Source organism: Momordica charantia (assembly GCF_013281855.1).
Source record: "Momordica charantia cultivar OHB3-1 chromosome 1 unlocalized genomic scaffold, Mcharantia_2.0 BLBB01000001.1, whole genome shotgun sequence".
Classification (NCBI taxonomy): Eukaryota; Viridiplantae; Streptophyta; class Magnoliopsida; order Cucurbitales; family Cucurbitaceae; genus Momordica; species Momordica charantia.
Window position 1 is genome coordinate 8,582,793 of NW_028275157.1, and position 21,945 is coordinate 8,604,737.

General features: G+C 35.8%; 1 protein-coding gene across 2 annotated transcripts; it reads left to right on the top strand.

The window, feature by feature from the left end:
- The first annotated feature begins 1,330 nt into the window (after positions 1-1,330).
- LOC111017859 (vacuolar protein sorting-associated protein 26A) lies at positions 1,331-21,071 on the top strand. 2 transcript variants are annotated; one of them, XM_022293737.2, is made up of 12 exons: positions 1,331-1,540; positions 9,970-10,017; positions 10,344-10,418; positions 10,665-10,739; positions 10,835-10,907; positions 11,286-11,330; positions 11,526-11,637; positions 11,899-11,965; positions 19,121-19,165; positions 19,643-19,698; positions 20,158-20,333; positions 20,484-21,071. In XM_022293737.2, the coding sequence occupies exons 2-12, from the start codon at positions 10,015-10,017 to the stop codon at positions 20,660-20,662; spliced, it is 906 nt and encodes a 301-aa protein (XP_022149429.1). In that variant the 5' UTR covers positions 1,331-1,540; positions 9,970-10,014; the 3' UTR covers positions 20,663-21,071. The 2 variants fall into 2 exon arrangements, with proteins under 2 accessions (XP_022149429.1, XP_022149432.1); XM_022293740.2 differs by lacking the exon at positions 1,331-1,540 and adding an exon at positions 3,573-4,179.
- Positions 21,072-21,945: the final 874 nt, after the last annotated feature.

Consider the following 21,945-nt stretch of genomic DNA (forward strand, 5'->3'; position numbering starts at 1 on the left):
TAAATGATGATGGAAAAAACTCTTTACATTCTTAACACTTATGCAAAATTAAGTGGAATTGAAATAGAATTTTAAAAGGTAAAAAAAAAATTAAAAAATCAAATCAAAACCAACCGATAACCAACCCACGAAATTGGAAAAGAATTTCAAAAGGCAAAACAAAAAAAAAATCAAAACATCGTGAGAGAAAAAAATGGGGTAAAAAAGAAGAATAAGAAGAAAAAAAGATAAACCTCACAATGTTGTTGAAAATGAGTGAAGAGGGTCTTTTTATATAGAATCATTAAACTTTTAAAATTCTACCACCTTTTAATATAATTAAACACTATTAAATGATGATGGAAAAAACTCTTTACATTCTTTTAACACTCGTGCAAAATTGAGTGCAATTGAAATATAATTTTAAAAGGTAAAAAAAAAACAAAAAATAATAAACAGATCAAAGAAAACGAACACATAACCAACCCACGAAATTGGAAAATAATTTCAAAAGACAAATATAATATATATAAACAACCTAGGAAATGGAATATGATTTCAAAAGGGAAAAAAAGTCAAATAAAAATTTAAGCATAAATGAATGACATGTATAGTATTATATATATATATATATATATATATATATATATATATCAAAATAACCTAGGAAATGAAATATGGTTTCAAAAGGGGAAAAAAGTCAAATAAAAACTTAAGCATAAATGAATGGCATGCATAGTATTAAGTAAAAAAATGAAGGATAATATTGTCCAAAAAATGTTTCTTCCACATCCATACTTTTTAATACATTATAGATAAGTTTGCAAAGATGTTAAGAGCTAAATGTAACGAGCTAGACAAAATCATACGGAAGAAGTTACGAAACCAAATCAAAGGATGACTAAGTACTTGTTTCAAGGGGACCACAGTGGAGACAATTTTGAAAAAAAAGACCCACCCAAAACCACATGGAGAAATGTTGATTTGACAAGTTGGCTGCAATTTTCGTCAGCGAAAATGTGGTTCCAAAGTGTAAAAGCTGGAACCACGCCACAGAGAAGTCTAAGTCACAGCCAATGGTCATGATTTCGCCTTAAATCACATCCAATGACTATTTCAATTTAAGTCGCTGCATGTGATCTACCTAAAATTACAACCAATTTTGCTAAACTTTCAAATTTACCTTATTTCTCTTTTATATATATATATATTTTTAAAAACATTATTTCAAAAACAAAAAACCATCAACATAAAATTTTAAAACCTTGATTTAAACTAAAAAAAAAAAACTAGTAAAACACGTGCAAGTCGCACGTTAGTCATTAGCAGTAGAAACGAAGAGAGAGAGAAAAAAAAAGGAAAAAAAAAGAAAAAGAAAAAACGTAGCCCCTTCTGTTTCAACTTCAGAGTTCCCCCTCCCTCTGCGTCGCCATTGATACACCCGCTAAGATTCAAGCTTCTTCAGCTCTGAACATCCGCCATCCTCCGCCCCTCACGATCTCTCTCTCCGTCAGCGCCGCCGGCTTGCCACCAATCGCCCTTTGAATTCCTCCTCGAACCCGTAAGATTGAAGTTTTGTGATTTTTCAATATTTGATTTCTGCTTTCTCCTAGTAGGATTTCGATTGGTCTGGGGAAATGTTGACTTTAGATTCATGCTTTCTGCAAGGCTTGGAGGCGTTTCCATTTTCCATTTGGTTAATTTTCACTGGAATATTTTCTTCGCGTTTTTGTTTCATTTTGGTTTGAATTCATGCTTTTTGGGCTGGAACTGAAAGCAAATTGAAATTAACAGTACCACATCAGTTCGATTAAAGCAGTTGAATTGAAAATAACAGAAGTTTGGTTTGGCATGCAATTGAACCAAACTATACCATGCACATCCATACTTACGTTTTGCATGATTTCTGTGAATACTCAATTCGAAACCCCTGTATCATAACGTTCATGTAGATAAAGGAATACTGACATAGAATTCTATAACATGTTTTGAAGACCCCATGGTTGAGCTTAGTGAAAAACCCTTAATGGATCCAATTCGGTGACTGATGGTGGGTGTAACTGTTTGGAGGTACTTGCCCATGATATTTAAGTCCCATGAATTGCCTGTACTTATGATCATCAAATCTTGAAAGATCAACCAACGGATTGTAGTTTAAACCCATGAAAATATTGTACTGAGAAGTATGAGAATTATGTGGTGTGTTTGCCTGAGATATAACTATAATGATGCACATCAAAGTTTCCCTACACTGGCTTCTTCTTCTAAACTATAGTCATAAAACATTAGTATTGAAACTAAAGATTATCTATGACTGATTTACCCCAAAAGAATTTATTGGGTTCTTTTAACAAGGATATTGAAGCTCCTAAGGCACAAATTTCGGCACAAATTAATAAATATTCAACCCTCTGTCTTGGAAACATTTACTCAACAAATGAGCAGAGGAAAGATAAGATCAGCTTATATTTAGATGACGAAGATGGACTTAATGTTAGCATTAGCAGCAAAGATTCCCCTACATCTACGGATAAGCAAGCAGCTTTAGCACATTTAACCGACTTCTCAGCATTATTTTTGTGAAGATTTCAATTACTTGTTTGGACTTGAAGAACATTCTTTACCCACAATTTCGAATCTTGGGAAAGACAACTCTGATACTCCTCCCATCATTGAGGTCCAATCAACAAGATGCTTTAAGAATTAAATTCTTTCATATTTTAAGGCAGTCCAAATCTCTCTTTCCCCATTCAAAATGTAGCATGAAAATCCTTTTATGGAATGTCCGTGGCCTAAGGGATTTTAATAAAAGGCTGAAGGTGAAGAAAACTATTCAACTAAATATGTCCGGAGGTGGTTCTACTTCAGGAACCAAAGACGCAGCTGATTGATAGAGCTTTCATTAAGTCCGTTTGGAGTTTGAAGGACGTTGGCTGGGCTCAAATTGATTCCGAAGGATGCTCTGGTGGAATTTTAACTCTATGGTATGAGAATATAGTTTGAGTGATTGAAGTCCTAGAAGGAAAAATTTCAGTAACTGTTTCTATTTCCTTCTCCCATTTGAATAATTTGATTATTACTAATGTTTATGGGCCAATTGATTACAAATAAAGGAAACTCCTTTGGTAAGAAATTCGGAATATTCCAAGCTTTTGCGATAATTACTGGTGCATTGGAGGTGACTTTAATGTTACAAGGTGGACTTTGGATCGATCTTCAGTGGGCAGAGTTACGAGCACGAGGAAATTCAATAAAATTATTGAAGATTTAGAGCTGTTGGAAGTCCTGTTATCAAATGGAGAGTTCACTTGGTCGAAAATGGGCTGTAGTAATACCAGTCGCCACTGAACAGATTCTTTGTCTCTGATATTTTGTTTAGCAACTGCAAGTTTAATACAGTTGAAAGAATTACCTCTAACCATTATTCTATTGTTCTTGATGCAGGGGACTTCGTATGGGGAACTTTTTCCTTTAGATTTTATAACTCAGGCCTCAAAGTAAACAGTGTGTTAGTCTGATTGAATCAAAACTATTGGAGGACAGATCTTATGGCTGGGTAGATTATGTGATCTCTTCAAGTCTACAGAGTCTTATGGCTGGGAGATTCTTTTGTAATTACAATATAGCTTTACTCTCTCGAGATTGGAAAGCTGCAATGTTGTAGCTCTTTAGGGGAGGGCCACCTTGGCCCCCGCCCTTATGCTGTAGCTCCTTTTTTGGTCTCTAATATACTCTGTTTCTTATCAAAAAAAAAAAAAGTGCAAAGAGAAAGTAGGGAAGATCACTTCAGAGATAGCTTCAATAGTTGAGGTTGATGAACCTTCAGGTATTTCTCCGGAAGAGGTTTAGAAGAGATGTTCCTTGAAGGAAAACTTGCTGAATTTATGCATAAAGGAGGAGCAAAATCTGATTATAAAAATGCAAGATTCAGTGGCTGATAGAGGAGACGAAATTAGTAAGTTTTTTTCACAAATACTTGGTTGCACAAAAAAGAAAGGCTCAGATTATGAAATTGAAGGATATCCACAATAGTCCCACTGTAAATCAAAAGGAAACTGAAGCAGAAATTATTAGCTTCTTTGAAGCTTTATATATAAATGAAGGTGCTGGAAGGTTCTCTCCAAAGGAAATTAATTGGAGGCCAATCTCAAGTCAACACAGCAGCTGGTTAGAGAGGCTTTTTAAAGAAGCAGAAATCTGGTATGCCATTAAATCTCTTGGGAAAAATAAGTACCTGGGCCTGATGGCTTTACCATCAAATTTTTTTGTAAAGATTTAGCAGCAGGGGAAACGGGATTTTGTCAGACTATTTGCAGAATTTTATAGAAATGGTCTTATTAATGTTTGCATCAAAGAAACCTTCATTTGTCTTACACCTAAAGAGGAAGTTGTGGAAAGGGTTAAACGTTAAACTTTAGACCTATTAGTCTTACCACCTCGCTTACAAAATTATGGCTAAAGTCCTCACTGAGAGACTTAAGAAAGTGATGTCCAGCACAATCTCCATCAATCATAGCGCTTTCATTGAGGAGAGATAGATTTTAGACTCGGTGTTAATAGCAAACAAAGTTGTGGATCGCTACAGAATTTAGAAGAAGAGTGGATGGCTATTAAACCTTGATATTGAGAAGACTTTTGATGGTAGATTGGACCCCAAGAAACACGGACACTTATTTTTGGGCGAAGTATGTGTGTTAGACATGTGTCGGACACGGATACGCCCGGATACGTGTAAGACACGCATTTTGGCGTGTCTGATTATTTTTTAAATCGGACATGACTGGGACACGGCCTGGGAGGTTTTCTGGGCCCAAATAAAAAGACCCATTATCCATGAGTAATTAAAAAGAAAAATTGATTAAAACCTAATACCCACCCACGATAACAAAAACACACCCCTCTCCCACGAAGCCGATGACGCTGCACGCGTTCTTTGCCGCCGCCGCCCGCCCGCCCTTGCTGCCGCCACCGACGCCCCTGCCTCTGTTTTTCTTTTTTCTTAAGTAAACTCTAATAAAAACAATCCTCTTTTACGTCCCTTCCTTCTTTGTTTTGTCACTATATTGGACCTTTGGAACTTTGTTTTGTAACTTTTGTTGAAGGATGTACGCATTTTATTGTATTTAGCATTTTTCGTGTTAAATTTACATATATCCTAAAAAATATTAAAAAAAAATAAATGTATCCCCAACGTGTCTGTGTCAAATTAGGAATTGACGTATCGCCGTGTCCTCGTGTCCCGCATCCGTGTCCGTGCTTCTTAGATTGGGCCTTTTTGATTACTGTCCTTCGAAAAAAGATTTGGGAACAGATGGATTAGTTGGATCAATGGTTGCATCAGAGTAGCCAAGTTTTTAGTTTCCATTAATGGTAGGCCTCGAGGAAGAATTATTGGTTTAATAGGTATAAGACAAAGGTGGCTCCCTCTCACCTTTCTTGTTTTTATTACTAAGTGATGTCTTAAACAGCTTGTTGGACAGCATATATGAGAAGAGACTATTTGAAGGCTTCGTTGTTGGTAGTAATCGGGTTCATTCATATTTCCAATTTACAATTTGTAGACGACACATGTTCGAGACTATTAAGGCTTTTGAATGACTTTCGGGCCTAAAGATAAATTGGGATAAGTCTTCTCGATGTGGAGTCAATCGTGACTCTTTGGAAGTGGCATGGGTTGCAAAAATGTATGATTGTAAGTTTGAGAGACTGCCTATGTACTTGGGGCTGCCCTTGGGTGGAAACCTTAAAAGGAATGATTTTGGAGTCCCATCTTAGAAAAGTTTATGAAAAATATGGATAGATGGAAGAAATACCAGCTCTCTCGGGGAGGAAGTCTGACTCTGTCTTTCAGTGCTTGGCAGCATTTCATTGTGTTTTCTCTCAATCTTCCAAATGCCAATTCACATTAGTAATCAGATTGAGAAATTCCTAAGAATTTTCTTTTGGGGAGACAATCAGATGGGTTCTTTGAAGCACTTGGTTAGATGGGACACTACTTCCCTTTGTTAAGAAAAAGGAGATTTGGGAATTGGAAGGCTTTTGCAAAGAAATCATGTGCTGTTAGCTAAATGGGGCTGGCGTTTCAGTATTTAGACTACTGCTCTTTGGCGTATAGTTGTTGCAAGTATCAATGGTACTGATCGATTTGGTTGGATTGTATCTAGGAAAAAATTAGCAGCTGATGTAGTCCATGGTTTAACATTCAGAAGCAGTGGTCTTTAGTGGTGAGACATTCCTTCTTTAAAGTAAGAAATGGCAAGGGCATCCTTGTATGGCACCATTGATGGCTGGGTGACATGATCCTAAAGGTTAGATTCTCCTTTCTCTTTAGAGTCTCCTATTCTCCATTTCTATCAGTCCATGATGCTGGGGATACAGTCTCTTCCTGATAAGAATGTTGAAGGATGAGGAATTGGAAGATTGCTTAACTCTTTTTTTAACAAGATACGAACTTTTCATTGAAGTTATAAAAAGGAACAAAAATTTTTCAAAGATACAAACTCCTCCCAAATAGTGAAATAGTGAAAATGAAAAGAAGGGAAAAGAAAAACAAACAAATCACTAGAAAATGAACGATTACAAAGGAAATATAAAAGTCTCCCAATTCAAACAAATCATGCTAGGTGAATAGGACTCAAATAAGTTGGAAAGAGCACACCATTGCGAAGCTTTAAACTTGGCCAAATTGAAGCATTCGTAGGCCGTTTTACATTTTCCTTCGAAAACTCTCTTTCAAACCATAATTCCGACAAAATCACTTTTAGACCATTTACCCACATTAGATTTGCTTTATATTATATCTTCAAACCGAATAGCAGCTGATTGACATTATTTGAAGCTTCCGAATCCATAACCCATGAGGATGTTGAAAATGTTGAGTAGACTAGACCAATAAACAGTAGCAAACAGGCAGAAGAAGAAAACATGATTCTGGAATTCACCATGAAGTATGAACAGCACATAAAACACAGACTGAGGGCTGCAATGCCAAATTAGGAAGCTTTTCTGGGAGAATTTCTGCAGTGTTGACTTTCCCATTAAGCAAAATCCAGATTAAGAAACTCACGTTTTTTTGGACTCCCTGAATTCCACATAAAGGCACAATAAACTTTAGGAAAATTGGAATGAAACTTTTTATACTTGCATAAAGAACTCACTGAAAAAGAACCAGAAGACTCCAGGGACCAAAGCCTAGCATCTTATTCCTCACTAAGAGTAAAAGAAGAAAGATACTCCAAGAGGTTGGCAAACTCTTCAATTTCAAGGTCTTTCAGAGCTATCCTCAATTCCAAACTCCATGAAGAAGATCTACTGTCCCACGGTTCATAAACAGTAATTGAGGGACTCGAGGAGAGATTGAAAATAGAGGGAAACTGTAAGCGTAACAAAGAATCTCCTAACCACAAATGATGCCAAAAAAGAACTCTCTTACCGTTGCCAACTTTGAATCTAGAGAATTTTTCTGCCAAAAGCCACTGTTTATTGATGCTGAACCAAGGACGGCTCATGCAGCCATTCAACCTCTTTGCCATGTTCCAACCACACTCATTAATTCCATAAATACTTGCCACTACCAAACACCATAAAGCTTGAGGCTCGTTGCTAAATCGCCAACCCCATCTAGCTAGCAAAGCTTTGTTCTTCCTTATAAGATTACCAACACCCACACCGCCTTCCTCACAAGAAAGAGAAGAAACATCCAAACGAACCAAATGTTTCAACCTGCCGTTTGAATAATCTTCCCATAAGAAAGTCCTCATACTTAACTTTTTTGTCATGCCTATATCCGATTCTTCTTTGTGATGAAAAGGATCAATTGAGATGGATCCTAGATTCTTCAGAGTCTTTTTCGGTTAACTCACTATGGAGACCAAGAGTTCCTTCCTCTTCATTGCCTAAGGATTATTGCTCAAAGCTGTGGAACTCATGCAGTCCAAAATGAGTGAATGTTTTAACATGCATTCTCCTTAATGGAAAGGTTAATACAACAGAACAGAAAACCTCCAAAAGAAGCTTCCCAACATGTTGCTTCAGCCGTCAGTGCGTGCTCTTTGTGCAGCTCACTGTAAAGATCAGATTCAATTGTTCCTCCTTTGCCCATATGTCTCATCTTGCTGGGCACTTTTCTCCCAAGCCTTTAATTTTGCTTGGGTAAAGGATAGGGATGTCTCAAAGTCAAACATTTCAGCTCTTGTTTGGGCCCTCATTGCCCCCCAAAGCAAGCCTCCTGTGGGTGAATGAATTTAAAGCTATTATCTCTGAGTTATGGTTCGAAAGAAACCAAAGAATTTTTGAAGGGAAAAGAAGAACGGATTTGGAAAGCTTCAATATTGCTAAGTTCAAAGCTTCTCAATGGTGTGTTCTATCCAATCTCTTTTCTAACTATTTTCCTAGGCCCTAGCATGATTTTCTCTGATCGGAAGGCCTTCTTGTCTACTGTTTAGCTTTCTTGTTTGCTGGCTGGTTTCTTTGTACTTCTTTATCTTTATTCGTACTATTTTTTTATTTCATTTACGCACTTCATCCCTTTGGGAGTTTGTATATCTGAATGATTTATGTTTCCATATATTAATGAAAATTTTGTTTATTGTTTAAATAAATAAATATATATATATATATTTTTTTTTTCTTTTTTGATATCCGTGAGTGTCCGGGCCAGCTTACGCATTGTGGGGTCAGGCAGTTGCCTCGTGAAAAAAAAAAATATATATTGAAACTATGCAATTGACTTGACTTCTTCCTATGTGCTCCATCTTCTAAACAACCAAAGGGAAAGTGCAAATAAATAAGATTATTTGAGAATAAATGCAAGACATTAAAATATCTGTGAAACGTTTAAAAAACGCTATAAAATAGCCTGATTAAAAGTTTTGCGGTTGCCTTAAAGTTAATGCAGTTGATCATCATTCTAAAATTGAAGGATCCCAACAAATGGTTCAATCATACGAAGTATTCTCCATCCCCATTCCCCATTACACAATCAACTTAAACATTCCAATCATGCAAAAATCTCAATATAAAACAATAAATGACTTCTTTCCCATGGTGCACTTCTAAAGGCTTGATAATGAAGGGTTTTGATTTGGGAGGCAACTCTCTAGTCTCTGTTAACCATATAAAGTTGATTCTTTTCTCCCTTCTCCACAACTATAAGCAATCCTTTTAATGTCGTCAGGATCTTTGAAGAAGCTTACAGCGTTGATGTTAATTATGGAAAGTTTTAACTTTTGAAAATTAAATGTGATGACTACATTACCAAGGCTTCAGTAGCTCTGTAGCTGTAGCTAGCCTTGGTTGTTCTCATGGAAATTAGCCTGGTTCATTTGAGTCTTCCCCTTTCTGTAAAACCTTTACATCTTCGTTTTGGGATCTTATTACCAATAGAATAGATAACTAACTCAAAAAATGGAAGAATGCAATCTTCTCTGAAGATGAGTGTCTCACTCTTATGCAGGACTCTCTCTCAAACCATCACATATGTTAGATTTCTTTGTTTACCATGCCCAACAAGGAGAATATTGGTTGGCATTTGGTAAACTGGAACAGGGTCAAATGGGATATTGATAGAGGAAGGTTGGGTACGGGTGACTTGAAACAAATATTTCTTTTCTAAAAACTGAAATTTTGTTTTCAAAACACTCCCGAATAGCCCCTAAAAAAACTCAACTTTGAGCTCATGCTGTATTTGTTTTAAACGTGGGATATGGTTCAAATATACATACCGGTATTGGTATCATTGCCAAATTGGTTCTTGAATTGGGCCAATTTCTTGTTTTGTTAGTTTAGGTTTTTTCTTTGATTCCTCTTTGGGCGGTCATTTTTTAGGCCCTTTTGTATTCTTTCGTTTTTTTTAATGAAAGATTTGCTTTTAGATAAAAAAAGAATGTTAAAGTACTTATGATTTTTGGTTTCCAGTAGAGATGACTGTAACGGATACTTAGCTTGTGATTGCAGTATTAAAGTTATGATGTTGAACTTGGATGTATGCAGGTTGGTTGAGTCAGGTTTGGGAGCTCTATTTCTCTGCTGTCCATTATGGTAATATATATTTAAGTATTTATAGTAATTATGCATGCCAATGTTTTTTATTATTGTAATTTATTATTTATGAGAAGGAAATTATTTTGTCATTGGAATATGAAAAGTATAAAATAAGGGGTTGACCCAACTGCCAAAAGGAGTTACAGGAAAGTACTCCAATTGTGGCATATATCAAAAGAGTCATAATTTCAAAATAGATTTCAGAGTTACCTTATTTCTTTGATTTTGGTTTTATCTTATTAATTTATGTATTTAAAATATTTCTTGCACGCATTTTGATGAGATGGTATCATACTTTTGAACATTTTATTTTGATATTTCAGAATTACCTGCTTGGAGCTTTTAAGCCATCTTGCAACATATCAATCACATTTTCTGATGGGAAAACACGCAAGCAGGTATCCCATTTACAGTAGTTAAGATCATTGGATGAATGAGGAGAGAAAATAAATGTTTGTTCCAATTCTCATTCAGATGAGTTTTTGAAATAAAAAACAGGTAGTATCTGTGTAATCTTTTGACAATTTGAGTATTATCTGTGTAAGCTATTGAGTTTTGCAATGGTTTTTGCTGAGGCATAATGCTTTGCATAATAAAGTTAATTTTTTTTATGTCTTTTATTTAAAAATGCATTGTTTCTTTAGGTTCCGTTAAAGAAGGAAAATGGTCAGACGGTTTTGGTTCCCCTTTTCCAGAGTCAAGAAAATATTACTGGGAAGGTATAATTATTTTGTGAAGTTACTGGGAACTTTATTTATTTATTTTTATTGGAGATTGTTGGATTCCAACTTCCCTTTTTCTTATCATGCTTCAGATAACTATAGATCCTCTGCAAGGAAAGAAGGTTGACCACAATGGTGTTAAAATTGAGCTTCTCGGTCAAATTGGTGTGCACTTCTGTTGCTTCCGTATCATGATAATTTTCTTTTAGTTGTCAAAATATACATTTTTAATATTGGCTTTGTTTCTCTTTAGCACCAAATCACTCCATTTTATGTATCGTCTAGCTTTGTGGGGGTTTTTTCTTTTAAATTCTTTTTTGAGGATGTGGCTACATTTCTTTATATATACTCTGGTTGTGCTAATATCTTTACCATGAGGCTACCAGGTGCCAATAATTATGTGCCTTTTGGGCATCAAACTTTGAGAAATTGATACTTTCTATTTTTTCTTTTGAGAAATTGATACTTTCTATTTCTTTGAGAAACTGATACTTTCTATTTCTTTGAGAAATTGATGTTAGTCTTGTATGCTCTTTTTTGCAGAGATGTACTTTGATAGAGGCAATTTTTATGACTTTACTTCTCTTGGTAAGTATTATATGTGTTCGTTCTTGTCACTGTCTGGACCTCTTTCGTTTCCAAAGAAATAATATTATCTGAGTGCAAGGGGAGGCAGATTAAAATTCATTGTCCTTGATGCATGCATTATGACGGTTTTTGAATAATTGTTATCGTACATGTGTAATGTCTTCTTCAGCACTGAACTTTTATTGTTTTTTCCAGTTCGCGAATTGGATGTTCCGGGAGAAATATACGAAAGGAAGACGTACCCATTTGAATTTTCTACAGTTGAAATGCCATATGAGACATATAATGGGGTAAATGTGAGGCTGAGGTAAATAGTCGTTTGGAATTAAGATCTTTCTTAATAATGTGGTCATCATCTTCTGGTGGCTTCTTTTTTGAATGCTTATAGCTTCGCGCTGGTTATGCATTACTTCTTATTGACGCTTGACCTTTAGTTTGACTTTTATTTATATATTTTGGACATGTGTTAAAAGGTAAATGTTCTTGTTCTGGTTCTATTTTAAATATTTAAAATCTTGTGAACTAAGAGATTTTCATGGTCTGGTGTTTTCTGAATTTCCCTTCCTAGATATGTCCTCAAAGTTACCATCAGTCGTGGTTATGCTGGTAGCATAGTGGAATATCAGGACTTTGTGGTAACACTTCTTACCTCTTTTTCCTGTGGCATAGCATGCTGTTTGAATAATGGTAGCTGATGGACATGTTGATCATGCATGAACATTGTAAACTAGTAGTTCCACACATACACCGCGTTAGGTGTATTCTCCTCTTTAAATATTTGACATAAAGTCTCCTTGTCTTGATGTTTTTTTCACTGAGTTCTCAAAAAAATCTTTTTTTTTTCTTTAATGAAAAGAAACAACTTATTGAGAGAAAGAAAACACTGTTGCAATTAGGGAGATTTCAGACCAATTATTTTGGTCTCAAGTCTTTATAAATTTCTAGCAAAAGTCCTCTTTGACACAATGCATAGGTCACCTATGTGGAATGCATATTACCTATGCTATTCTTAATGAGGCAAGTTGATGATTGGTGAGGAGGAAGAAAACCTATAGGTAAATATTGATTTGGAAAAAATATTTCAGTATGTTCTCCTGGGAGTTATTGAATATGGTTTTCAAAAAGAAAAAAAGACCGCTTGGAGCAACTTGGAGAAGTTGGATTTTGAGGTGTAATTAAAATGTGACTTTCTCCATCCCTCAGAAGAATCAAAATGTTAAAAGGCGTAAGACCCCTCCTTTTTATTATAGTTTCTGGTAGCTAATCAGAATTCTCCATAGAGGAGCTTAGTCTTCAGAGTGGTAAGGTTACAAGAATGTTCATTTAGACCATCTCAAGTTCCCCAATAGTATCTTCCTTCCAGTGAAGTTAATGATGAAAAATGCAGACAGTGACAGGAACACTGACATGGACGCATACACATACATGTACACATACACGTACACGATATATTGCAGAAATGTTAGACTTTATTTTTAAAAATTTTAGGATATGGATACAACAAGGACACGTCTATTAAAAAAGTCAATAAGTTTATGCATTTATACGATAAAAAACAAGTTTGATGTATTTCATTCTCAAAAGTTATTATTTTGTCTAATATTACTATTTGTATCTATTTATTATGCCTGGCCAGCGTTTGACATGTGCATAACAAGTGTTGGACTTGTATTTAATTTGTACAACTAGTGTTTGACACATGTCAATTGGGGTAACAAGTGTCCGACAGTATTGGACACGAACATGTTACCCAAATTAAAGTGTCCGTCCTTCATAGACTCCTCTCATGTGGGTTTTTGATAATTTTCTTGGTGGTTCTACTCTATTTTGCTCACCTCCGCCCTTCTGATTGATGTTGACAATTTTGGATGTTTGGTGTTTTTTTTTTTGTTTTCTTCTTCTTATGCGAGTTTATATGAGTTTTCTCTTGCATTTTTATTTTTTATTTTGTAATATAGGACTTAGAAAACAGTTATAAAAGACCATTTCCTACTACATTTTTCAACAATTGATTAAAAAATTGCTGTTTTTTTTAACAAGATACGAACTTTTGATTGATATATGAAAAGGAACAAAATTGTTCAAAGATACAAACCCCCGAAGGAGAAAGCAAGAAAAAGAAAATAAAACATAAGACAAGACTACAAAGGAGAAATAAAGGCCTCCCAATTCATACAAATCATACTAGGGGAATACGAAGAGAACATATCGGAAATAACACACCATTGAGAAGCTTTGAATTTGGCGATGTTGAAGCATTCCAATGACGGGCGACAAGAATCTTAAAAAATCCTTTGATTCCTCTCAAACCATAATTCTGAGATGATAGCCTTAAACCCATTAATCCAAAGTAGATTAGCTTTAGGCGCCAACCCAACAAACAACATGTAGAATCTGAAAAATATTATTAGCAGACTCACGATCCCACACCCATACTAATTGGAACATCTGGAAAAAAAGATTCCAACAAACAGCAGCATATGGGCAGAAAAAGAAGACATGATTTAAACTTTCTCCATTTTCTGCACATAAAAAGTAAATGGATGGTTGTAAAGCCATCTTAGGAGACTTTCTCTGCAAAATATCTGCTGTATTGACTTTCCATATAATAGAATCCAAACTAACATATTAACTCGTTTTGGGCAACCCGAACTCCAAAGTGAGAATAGAAGAGCTTTTGAAACCCGCAAATCAGCTCTCTGAGGCTTGCATAGAGAAGAAACAAAGAAGAGGCCCGACTTTTCCAATCCCCAACAACAAACATCAGCATTTTCTGAAATAGTAACCGAAGAAATGCAAGAAAGAAGCTCCGAAAGCTCCATAATCTCCTTATCTTTCAATGCCCTTCGAGTTACAATATTCCATGAAGAGGACCACTATCCCAAGCTTCCGAAACCGAAAACAAAAGGGTTGTACAGGCTGCAAATTCTTTTTGTTGCAAAGCTGAATGTCTTCCTATTTTATATTTGGGTTTGCCTTTAGGGTCTGAAAGGGGTCTTGGAATTGGTTCTTTGAGGCTAAGGAACAATGCTCTTTTAATGAAATGGTTATGGCGGATCATAGTGGAAAGAGATAGCCTTTGGAGACGGGTGATAGCCACTATTTACGGTGTGGAGTCTTTTGGTTGGTGGACAAAACCTTTGGGTGGTTCTTCTATCGGAAGACTGTGGAGGGACATACAAGGGAACCTTAGAGCTTTTCAAAAGTTCTCCTTCTTCAAAGTATCCTCGGGTGCTCAAGTCAGATTTTGGGAGGACCCATGGATTGATTCTGCCCCTCTTTCCACTACTTTCTCGGATTTGTTTGCGTTATCCTCCAAGAAAGGTATGTCCATTGTGGATTGTTGGTGCACAGAGGCCTCAATCTGGAATCTTGGTTTCAGAAGGAATCTCTTTGAAAGGGAAATGCATAGATGGGCAAACTTCACTGGAAAAATAGAAGGTGCAGCTATCGGAAATGGAAGGGACATTTTATGGTGGAAAGTGGACCCATCCGGCCGTTTCACAGTCAATTTAGCCTTCATGGCCCTCACGTCCCCTTCTCCTCAGCTTAATTCAGCTACTGCAAGCTTGATATGGAATTTTAGAGTCCCAAAGAAGGTAAAATTCTTCATTTGGACTTTGTTCTATAGAGGGGTAAATACCGCAGAGAAACTTCAAAGGAAATTACCTCATTGGACTCTTTCTCCCTCTATGTGCACAATGTGTATGAGCAACAATGAAACAGTGGACCACCTTTTTCTCCATTGCCCTTTTGTGTCCAAAGTTTGGGGGTTTATAGCTTCTTTGCTAGATTTCTCTCTCTGTATTCCTAGAAGAATTGAGGATTTCATTGCTGAAGGTTATGGAGGAAGGTAGCTCAAGGGCAAAGCTTGGGTTCTTTGGAATTGTGCGGCCCGGGCTCTTTTATGGTCGATATGGAAGGAACGGAATAGTCGGCTTTTTGAAGATAAGTTGATTTTGTTAGATTCTTTTTGTGTGAATATTAAGCATCTAGCTTCTTGGTGGGCTTTTACTACACAAGAAAGTTTTTTGTAACTACAATCTTATTTTGCTTACATAAGATTGGAAAGCGGTGATTGTATAGAGCTTTGGGGACGGTTAGCTCTACCCTCTGCCTTTTGTTTGTATCCCCTTTAGGGGCCTTCTTGATTTGAATACACATTTTGTTTCTTATCAAAAAAATATATTTATGCCACTCAAAGATGATTTTTCCCAGTTAACTTTAAGGCCGGACAACCACTCAAAGGCCTTAATGGCTTCAAATAGGATCTTGAGCATCTCATCATCATCTTTATAGTGTCATCAGCAAATTGCAAGTGGGAGATGTGAATTGAATCCCTTCCCACTACAAAACCTTCGAACACTCCGTTTTGGTGAATGCTGTCCATAAAACTACTAAGCACATCGCTTATCAATAAGAATAGGAAAGGAGAAAGGAGATCTCCTTGCCTCAACCCTCTTGAAGCCTTAATTCTCCCTCTTGGTCTCCCATTAATGAAAACCGAAAAGTTATTGCCTTTAATACAATCGTTTATCCATTTAATCCACTTTTTGCCAAAGCCTTTCTGTCTGAGGACTTCTGAAAGAAAGATCCAATCAACTTTATCAAATGTTTTTTCCATATCGAGTTTCAAAATCCACCCTTTCTTCTTTCTACTCCTAATCATTCACCACTTTATTTGCAATGAGAATAGGATCAAGAATCTGCCTTCGACTTGAAAAAGCACTCTGATTACTAGAGATGGTAGAAGAGATAACTTTATTAAGCCTCTCTGCTAGCACTTTTGCCAAAATCTTATAAGTAGTGGTCATAAGGCTAATGGGACGAAAGTCTTTTACTTTCTCCACTTTGTCTTTTTCGGAACAAGACATATAAAAGTTTCCTTAATACACGAGTTCAGTTTGCCATTATCATAAAATTCAGCAAAGAATCTTGCAAAATCAGCCTTCAAGAACTTCCAGAATTCAATGAAAAACTCTGCTGTAAAGCCATCAGGCCCTGGGGCCTTATTCTTGCCAAGGCCTTTTAAAGCTTCCCAGATTTCTCCTTCCTCGAAATGTCTTTCTAACCAGATCCTATTCTGAGCGGAAATAGGTCTCCAATTGAAGCCAATTGGTAAAAATCGCTGCTGACCATCCTCTCTGTAAAGAAATTCAAAGTACTGCACAATTTCCATCTCAATATCCCTCAAATTCACAAGAGAGTTCCCTGCAGAATCTTGCATCTCAGAAATTAGAGTTTTTCTCCTTTTTGCTGCCAAGAATCTATGAAAGAATTTGCTATTTTCATCTCCTTCAGCCAACCACCTGATTTTACTTTTTTGGAGAAGATATTGTTCCTCTCGAATATAAAGATCAAGCAGATTCTGTTTTAAGGAACTTCTCTTCCCCACTTCCTCGATTTCTAACCCCGACTCCTCTTTTCCTATCAAGCAAAGAAATTTCTTCAATAAGTTTTGCTTCTGCAACCTTATCCTTTCTTTCTGATTGTGCCATTGCTTCAGAGCAATCTTCCGATTTTTAAGCTTAGCAGAAATAAGATAACCTGCCCACCTATAGGATCTATCTTCCAAAAGCTTGGATTCAATTAAACTGATACAGTCTAAAAGGGCAAGGCGCCCAAACAAATTCTCCTGAGTCCAAAAAAATAGGGTAGTGATCCGATGTAATACGTTCACCTCTATATACGAGAGTTATGAAAGAGGGAGTCCCATTCTGAAAGCAATAAATGCGTACTGTTATTTCCCATCTTTGACCATGTATACCGGCCATTGGATAAGGGAATTTCCTGGATTTCAAGCTCTTCAACAATTTTATTAAATTTCCTCATTGCCTTAGACTGCCTTCCACCCGAAGACTGATCAGAAGCCCATCTTGTGACATTAAAATCCCCTCCCATACACCAAAGTTTGATAGAGAATCCAGCAATATTACAAATTTCAGACCACAATTTCTTCCTTTCTTTGTAATTTGTTAGGCCATAAATGTTGGTGATACATATATCCTGCAAATTAGAAAAAGAGCACATTATGTTTAATGAAAAAACTCGTTCAAGGACTTCCTGAACAATGAAAAAACTCGTTCAAGGACTTCCTGAACAGCTACTTTGCTTTCATCCCATAACGTAATGAGGCCTCCCGATTTTCCAGCCGATACAATCTGAGGCCAGCCAATATCTTGAGAACTCCACGGTGACTTGATCACCATAATATCAATCTGTTGTAGCTTGGATTCTTGAATGAGTACTATGTCTGGACAATGCTTCAAGATAAGTTTCTTGATTTTTAACCGTTTCTTATAACAACATAGCCCATGGACATTCCATGACATAATCTTCATTGAGAAATCTGAATTGGGACCACCTTTATCCCCACGGATTCAAAGAAAGGAGGAATAGCAGTCTTGGTAACAAACTTTTCTTCCACTCTTTGGACTGACTGTTCAAGGTTGGAGTTAGAGAGATCCTTTTCTAAATAAAAAGACTAGGAAAGACTTCATCAGAAAGAAATTCGGATGAATTATCAAAGTTGGAAATAAAATTCATTCAATCAGGGGAAGGATCAGGGCTACTAAGATTCACATTAAGATCTTCATTTTCATCTTCGGAAAGTGCAAAAAAACTTGGAATTTTGTTGAAAGTGTCTTTGGTGGAGGGAACAAAGCCTGCTGAAGGGCAACCGGTAATTCTTTTTGGCCAAGAACTTTTCGATCTTCTCCCTCCTCCATTAATGTTTTCTTAATAAATTGGATTTCTAGTCGCTGCAAATTAGATTCGTCCTTCAGCTTTGGTTTGAATTTCTTCCGCGAATAGGAGAAAGGTAATGGGGGAATAAACTTTCTTGACTTATTTTTCATTAGCGTAGATTTTGGAGAATCATCAGGAATAGCAGCAGCCTTTTGGGTTCAGAAATTACGGGTTCATTTATTACGGAGAACCTTCTCTCCTCCCCCAAATCTCTCCCCAATAAATCTCTTTCCATATTTCCATTCGAAATTTAATTTGTTTGCAAATTCTCTTTCTTCATTAATAGCAATTCCGCCTCTTTCTTCACAAAGGTCCTCTGCCTTTTCTGATTCCACATGTGAATTTCTACAGAATTGTTAACTTCCCTCTGATTTCTAAGAGAATTCAAGTTAGCCTCAATCGAAAAATTGCTGTTGAAGCTATAAAAAGAATGTCTCTAAATGTTAGAAAAATTGTTTTGTTTTCCTTATGAAGTATATGTTCTGGAATTTTTTCACTTCATTTTGAATAATTAACTAGAAAGAGCCCTTAGTTTCCTACTGTTTTCTGGATCTCTAGTTAGGTGAAAATTTTCAACTTCCTTGGGTTTTGGAATATATTTGCGCATTTTATTGAAAAGTGTAGTAGATGGATGGAGTACGAGGGCACCAAGGTATTGGAATCCATTCACTTTGTTGCTTTTTATGGGATTCTACTTGCTGTATTTTGGATTATTTGCTTTTTGCAATTTCTTGTGATTGGGTTTGCTCGTAAGAATTTTGGCTGTTTAGTTCCTTTGCTTTGTTCCCCCCTCTTGGGTGATTTTATTTATTTTTTGTCTGCTTTGTCCTCTTTGCTAGCTTATGCTGTCATCTTGTACTTACGTCTCTCAAATTGAAAGTTTCATTTTATATAAAATTTCAGAGGTTGGCGGCACAATAAGTACGAACTCTTGTTTATCGGCATAACTTTTATTTTAATATGTTAATTATATTAAATGCCGATTCTATCTGGCCAATATGGATACTGTTACATCTAAGCTCGTAATAATTGGTTTGCGTCAGGTTCGCAACTATTTGCCACTTCCATCAATCAACAATGGTATCAAGGTCAGTTCAGTAAAATGCCTCCCACCTTGAAAATTTTTGTACGAGTTTTATGTTGTCTGCCGTTTTCACTTGTTCCTACGATTACGAGTATTTAGTTTAGAAAAATACTAGCCTACCCACTGGTTAGTGACTTTCTGATGTGTATTTTTATTGGCTTAAACATTTTAGTGGGATCCACTTATCTATAAATGCGATAGCAATAAACCGATAAAAATACGCTACATCAAAAGTAAGTAGGAACTGAATGGTGTAGAGGCAAAGTAATTTTGTTTATGGCTGTTAGCTCATTATTGAATACACTTTTTGAACACAAGGATTGTGTGGTAGTTTACTTCCATAGCATGAAACTCTGTCAATTATCAGTAGGTGTAGTACTTTCATGCCTATGTTGCATCCTCACACTAATGCCTATTTATAACTGCTAAACAAGGCAAGTTTTTTTTTGTGGATCATTTGGATTATTTATGCCATTTGTAGATGGAAGTTGGAATTGAAGACTGCCTGCATATCGAGTTTGAGTATAACAAAAGCAAGTAAGTGGAATAAATTTTCTGGCTCAGGGGTTTTTACCATACTTTTCTGATTTTTACCTCGCAACTTAATTGATGAATTTAAATCTTCAACGAAGTTTTGGTTCTTGTTACCTACAAAGATCAGACTTCTATTGGCGTTTATACAAGCGGGCCATGTTGGTTGTTTCATCAGATACCTTTGAACTTTTTAATTTTTTTGAAATTGAAAGCAATTCAGTGCGGAGCAAAGAAGGAAGGAGGAGGAACTCTTAGTTCCTTTTTTATTAAAAAATTATACATGAAAGTTATCTTAAGATTTTCTTTCTAATATGCCACCATTTTAAGTCCTTAAAATTGAAAAATTATATACAAGAAAGTCAAAGTGTAAAACGTTATCCCTTCAGAAACTGTATTGTTTTCTCCTCTTTTTTTAGATGAAGAGCAATTTGGTTTCTTAGTGAAGAAAATTGATGCATACAGGTACCATCTCAAAGATGTTATCATTGGCAAGATTTATTTCCTACTGGTGAGAATCAAGATAAAAAATATGGATTTGGAGATCCGGCGTCGAGAATCAACCGGATCTGGAGCTAACACTCACGTTGAGACAGAGACGTTGGCTAAGTATGAGCTAATGGATGGAGCTCCAGTTAGAGGTGTGCTCCAAATACTCCTCTTTTTTTGCATACCAAATGATAAACCTGATGCTACGAAGATACTCTAATGAAAGTCACTTTTATCACATCGTGTTCTAAAGATTGTCAATGAATCCAAAATCTTAAAACAGAACATGCTTGTTTCTGCAGGTGAATCCATTCCAGTCAGACTGTTTCTTAGCCCATACGAGTTGACGCCAACGCATCGTAACATCAACAACAAATTCAGTGTGAAGTACTACTTGAATCTTGTTTTGGTTGACGAAGAGGACAGACGCTATTTCAAGCAGCAAGAAATCACCATATATAGGCTTCAAGAGACTACCTGATTACTTCATCTCCAAACACTGTTACACAAAAGCAGTTTTTGGAAAGGAGAAAGATCAACAACTACTGGGAGCACTCTGTAAAGCTTTTGTATTCTGGAAGAGATCTTTTATTTCTTCTTGTGCAACCAAAATGTTTGACTGTGGTTGCTTTGGAATGGAATCTTGGTGAGAGCATTTCTTTTGGCTGGTGGTAAGTCTGATGTGTTTGATTGTATGAAACATGGTTACTAAATTGTTGCACATTTCGTTACGAGCGACGGGATCTGGTTTTCGGTGCTTTAGTTATTGTAGATCGTATTTTCGTGTTGTCGGTGTAGATCTTTTATTTTGTTCCCACTTTTTTCTTAACTCTGCATATTGCTCGACAATTCTTTTGTTGATCAGAAGAAATAATATTATGCTTCTAGGATGCCTCAACTTCTCTTCTATTTCTGGTTACTTAACTTGAATAGTCATATATGATCTAAAGAAAAGAAGAGATATTCAAAAGGAGTATCAATTTTCACCATAAATTTTTAATTTATCAAATTAGACTTAAATGTTTATCTTAGGTTCAATTTTTGCTAATTTTAACAAAAAGCAAGGTAAAAGTCTCTAGAAAGTTGACCAATTTCAATGTAATATCGAAACTCATCAATTTCATATAATAAAAAACTAGTTATAATGTTGGTTTTTTTTTAATTTTTTTTTTTGAAATTCTATTAATTTCATACAATACCTATTTTGATTACTTTTACTTATCAAATTTTTTAAAACAGAAATTGCAACTATTAATCAAGTTTAAGGTATATATTGCAGTAGTTCAAGTATAAGATAAAGATTAAACTTTACGATCAGTTTAAAAGTTGCAATGGGGTGAAATTAACAGTTAAAAATGTAAAAGTTAAATGTTCAATTTGATTGAATTAGACATTTGATCTTGAGTTTGACTTTTTTTTTCCTTTTTTTTTATCATCTTGTTAAAAGATTATTTTGAAAATTATCTTGGAACATAAAAAAATTGTTGGGTAGGCCAACAAGTTTTATACAAAAGAAGGGAAGAGACTCCCTAAATTGAGGAGAAATTACTGGAAAATTAGCATGCATGACCCATTTTAGTATCACTCGCAAGATTTTTGTCTAATTTTTTAAAACATAAGTTTTCTATACACTTGCTAATGTAACTTTTATGTGAATTACTTCCGTTATCCTTTCTCAAATCACTCATTCTTCTCTATGTTCTTCTCATGCAATTATTCTTATTCTTCTCTCTACCTCCTCCAGATCTTTTCCTTCTTTCTCTC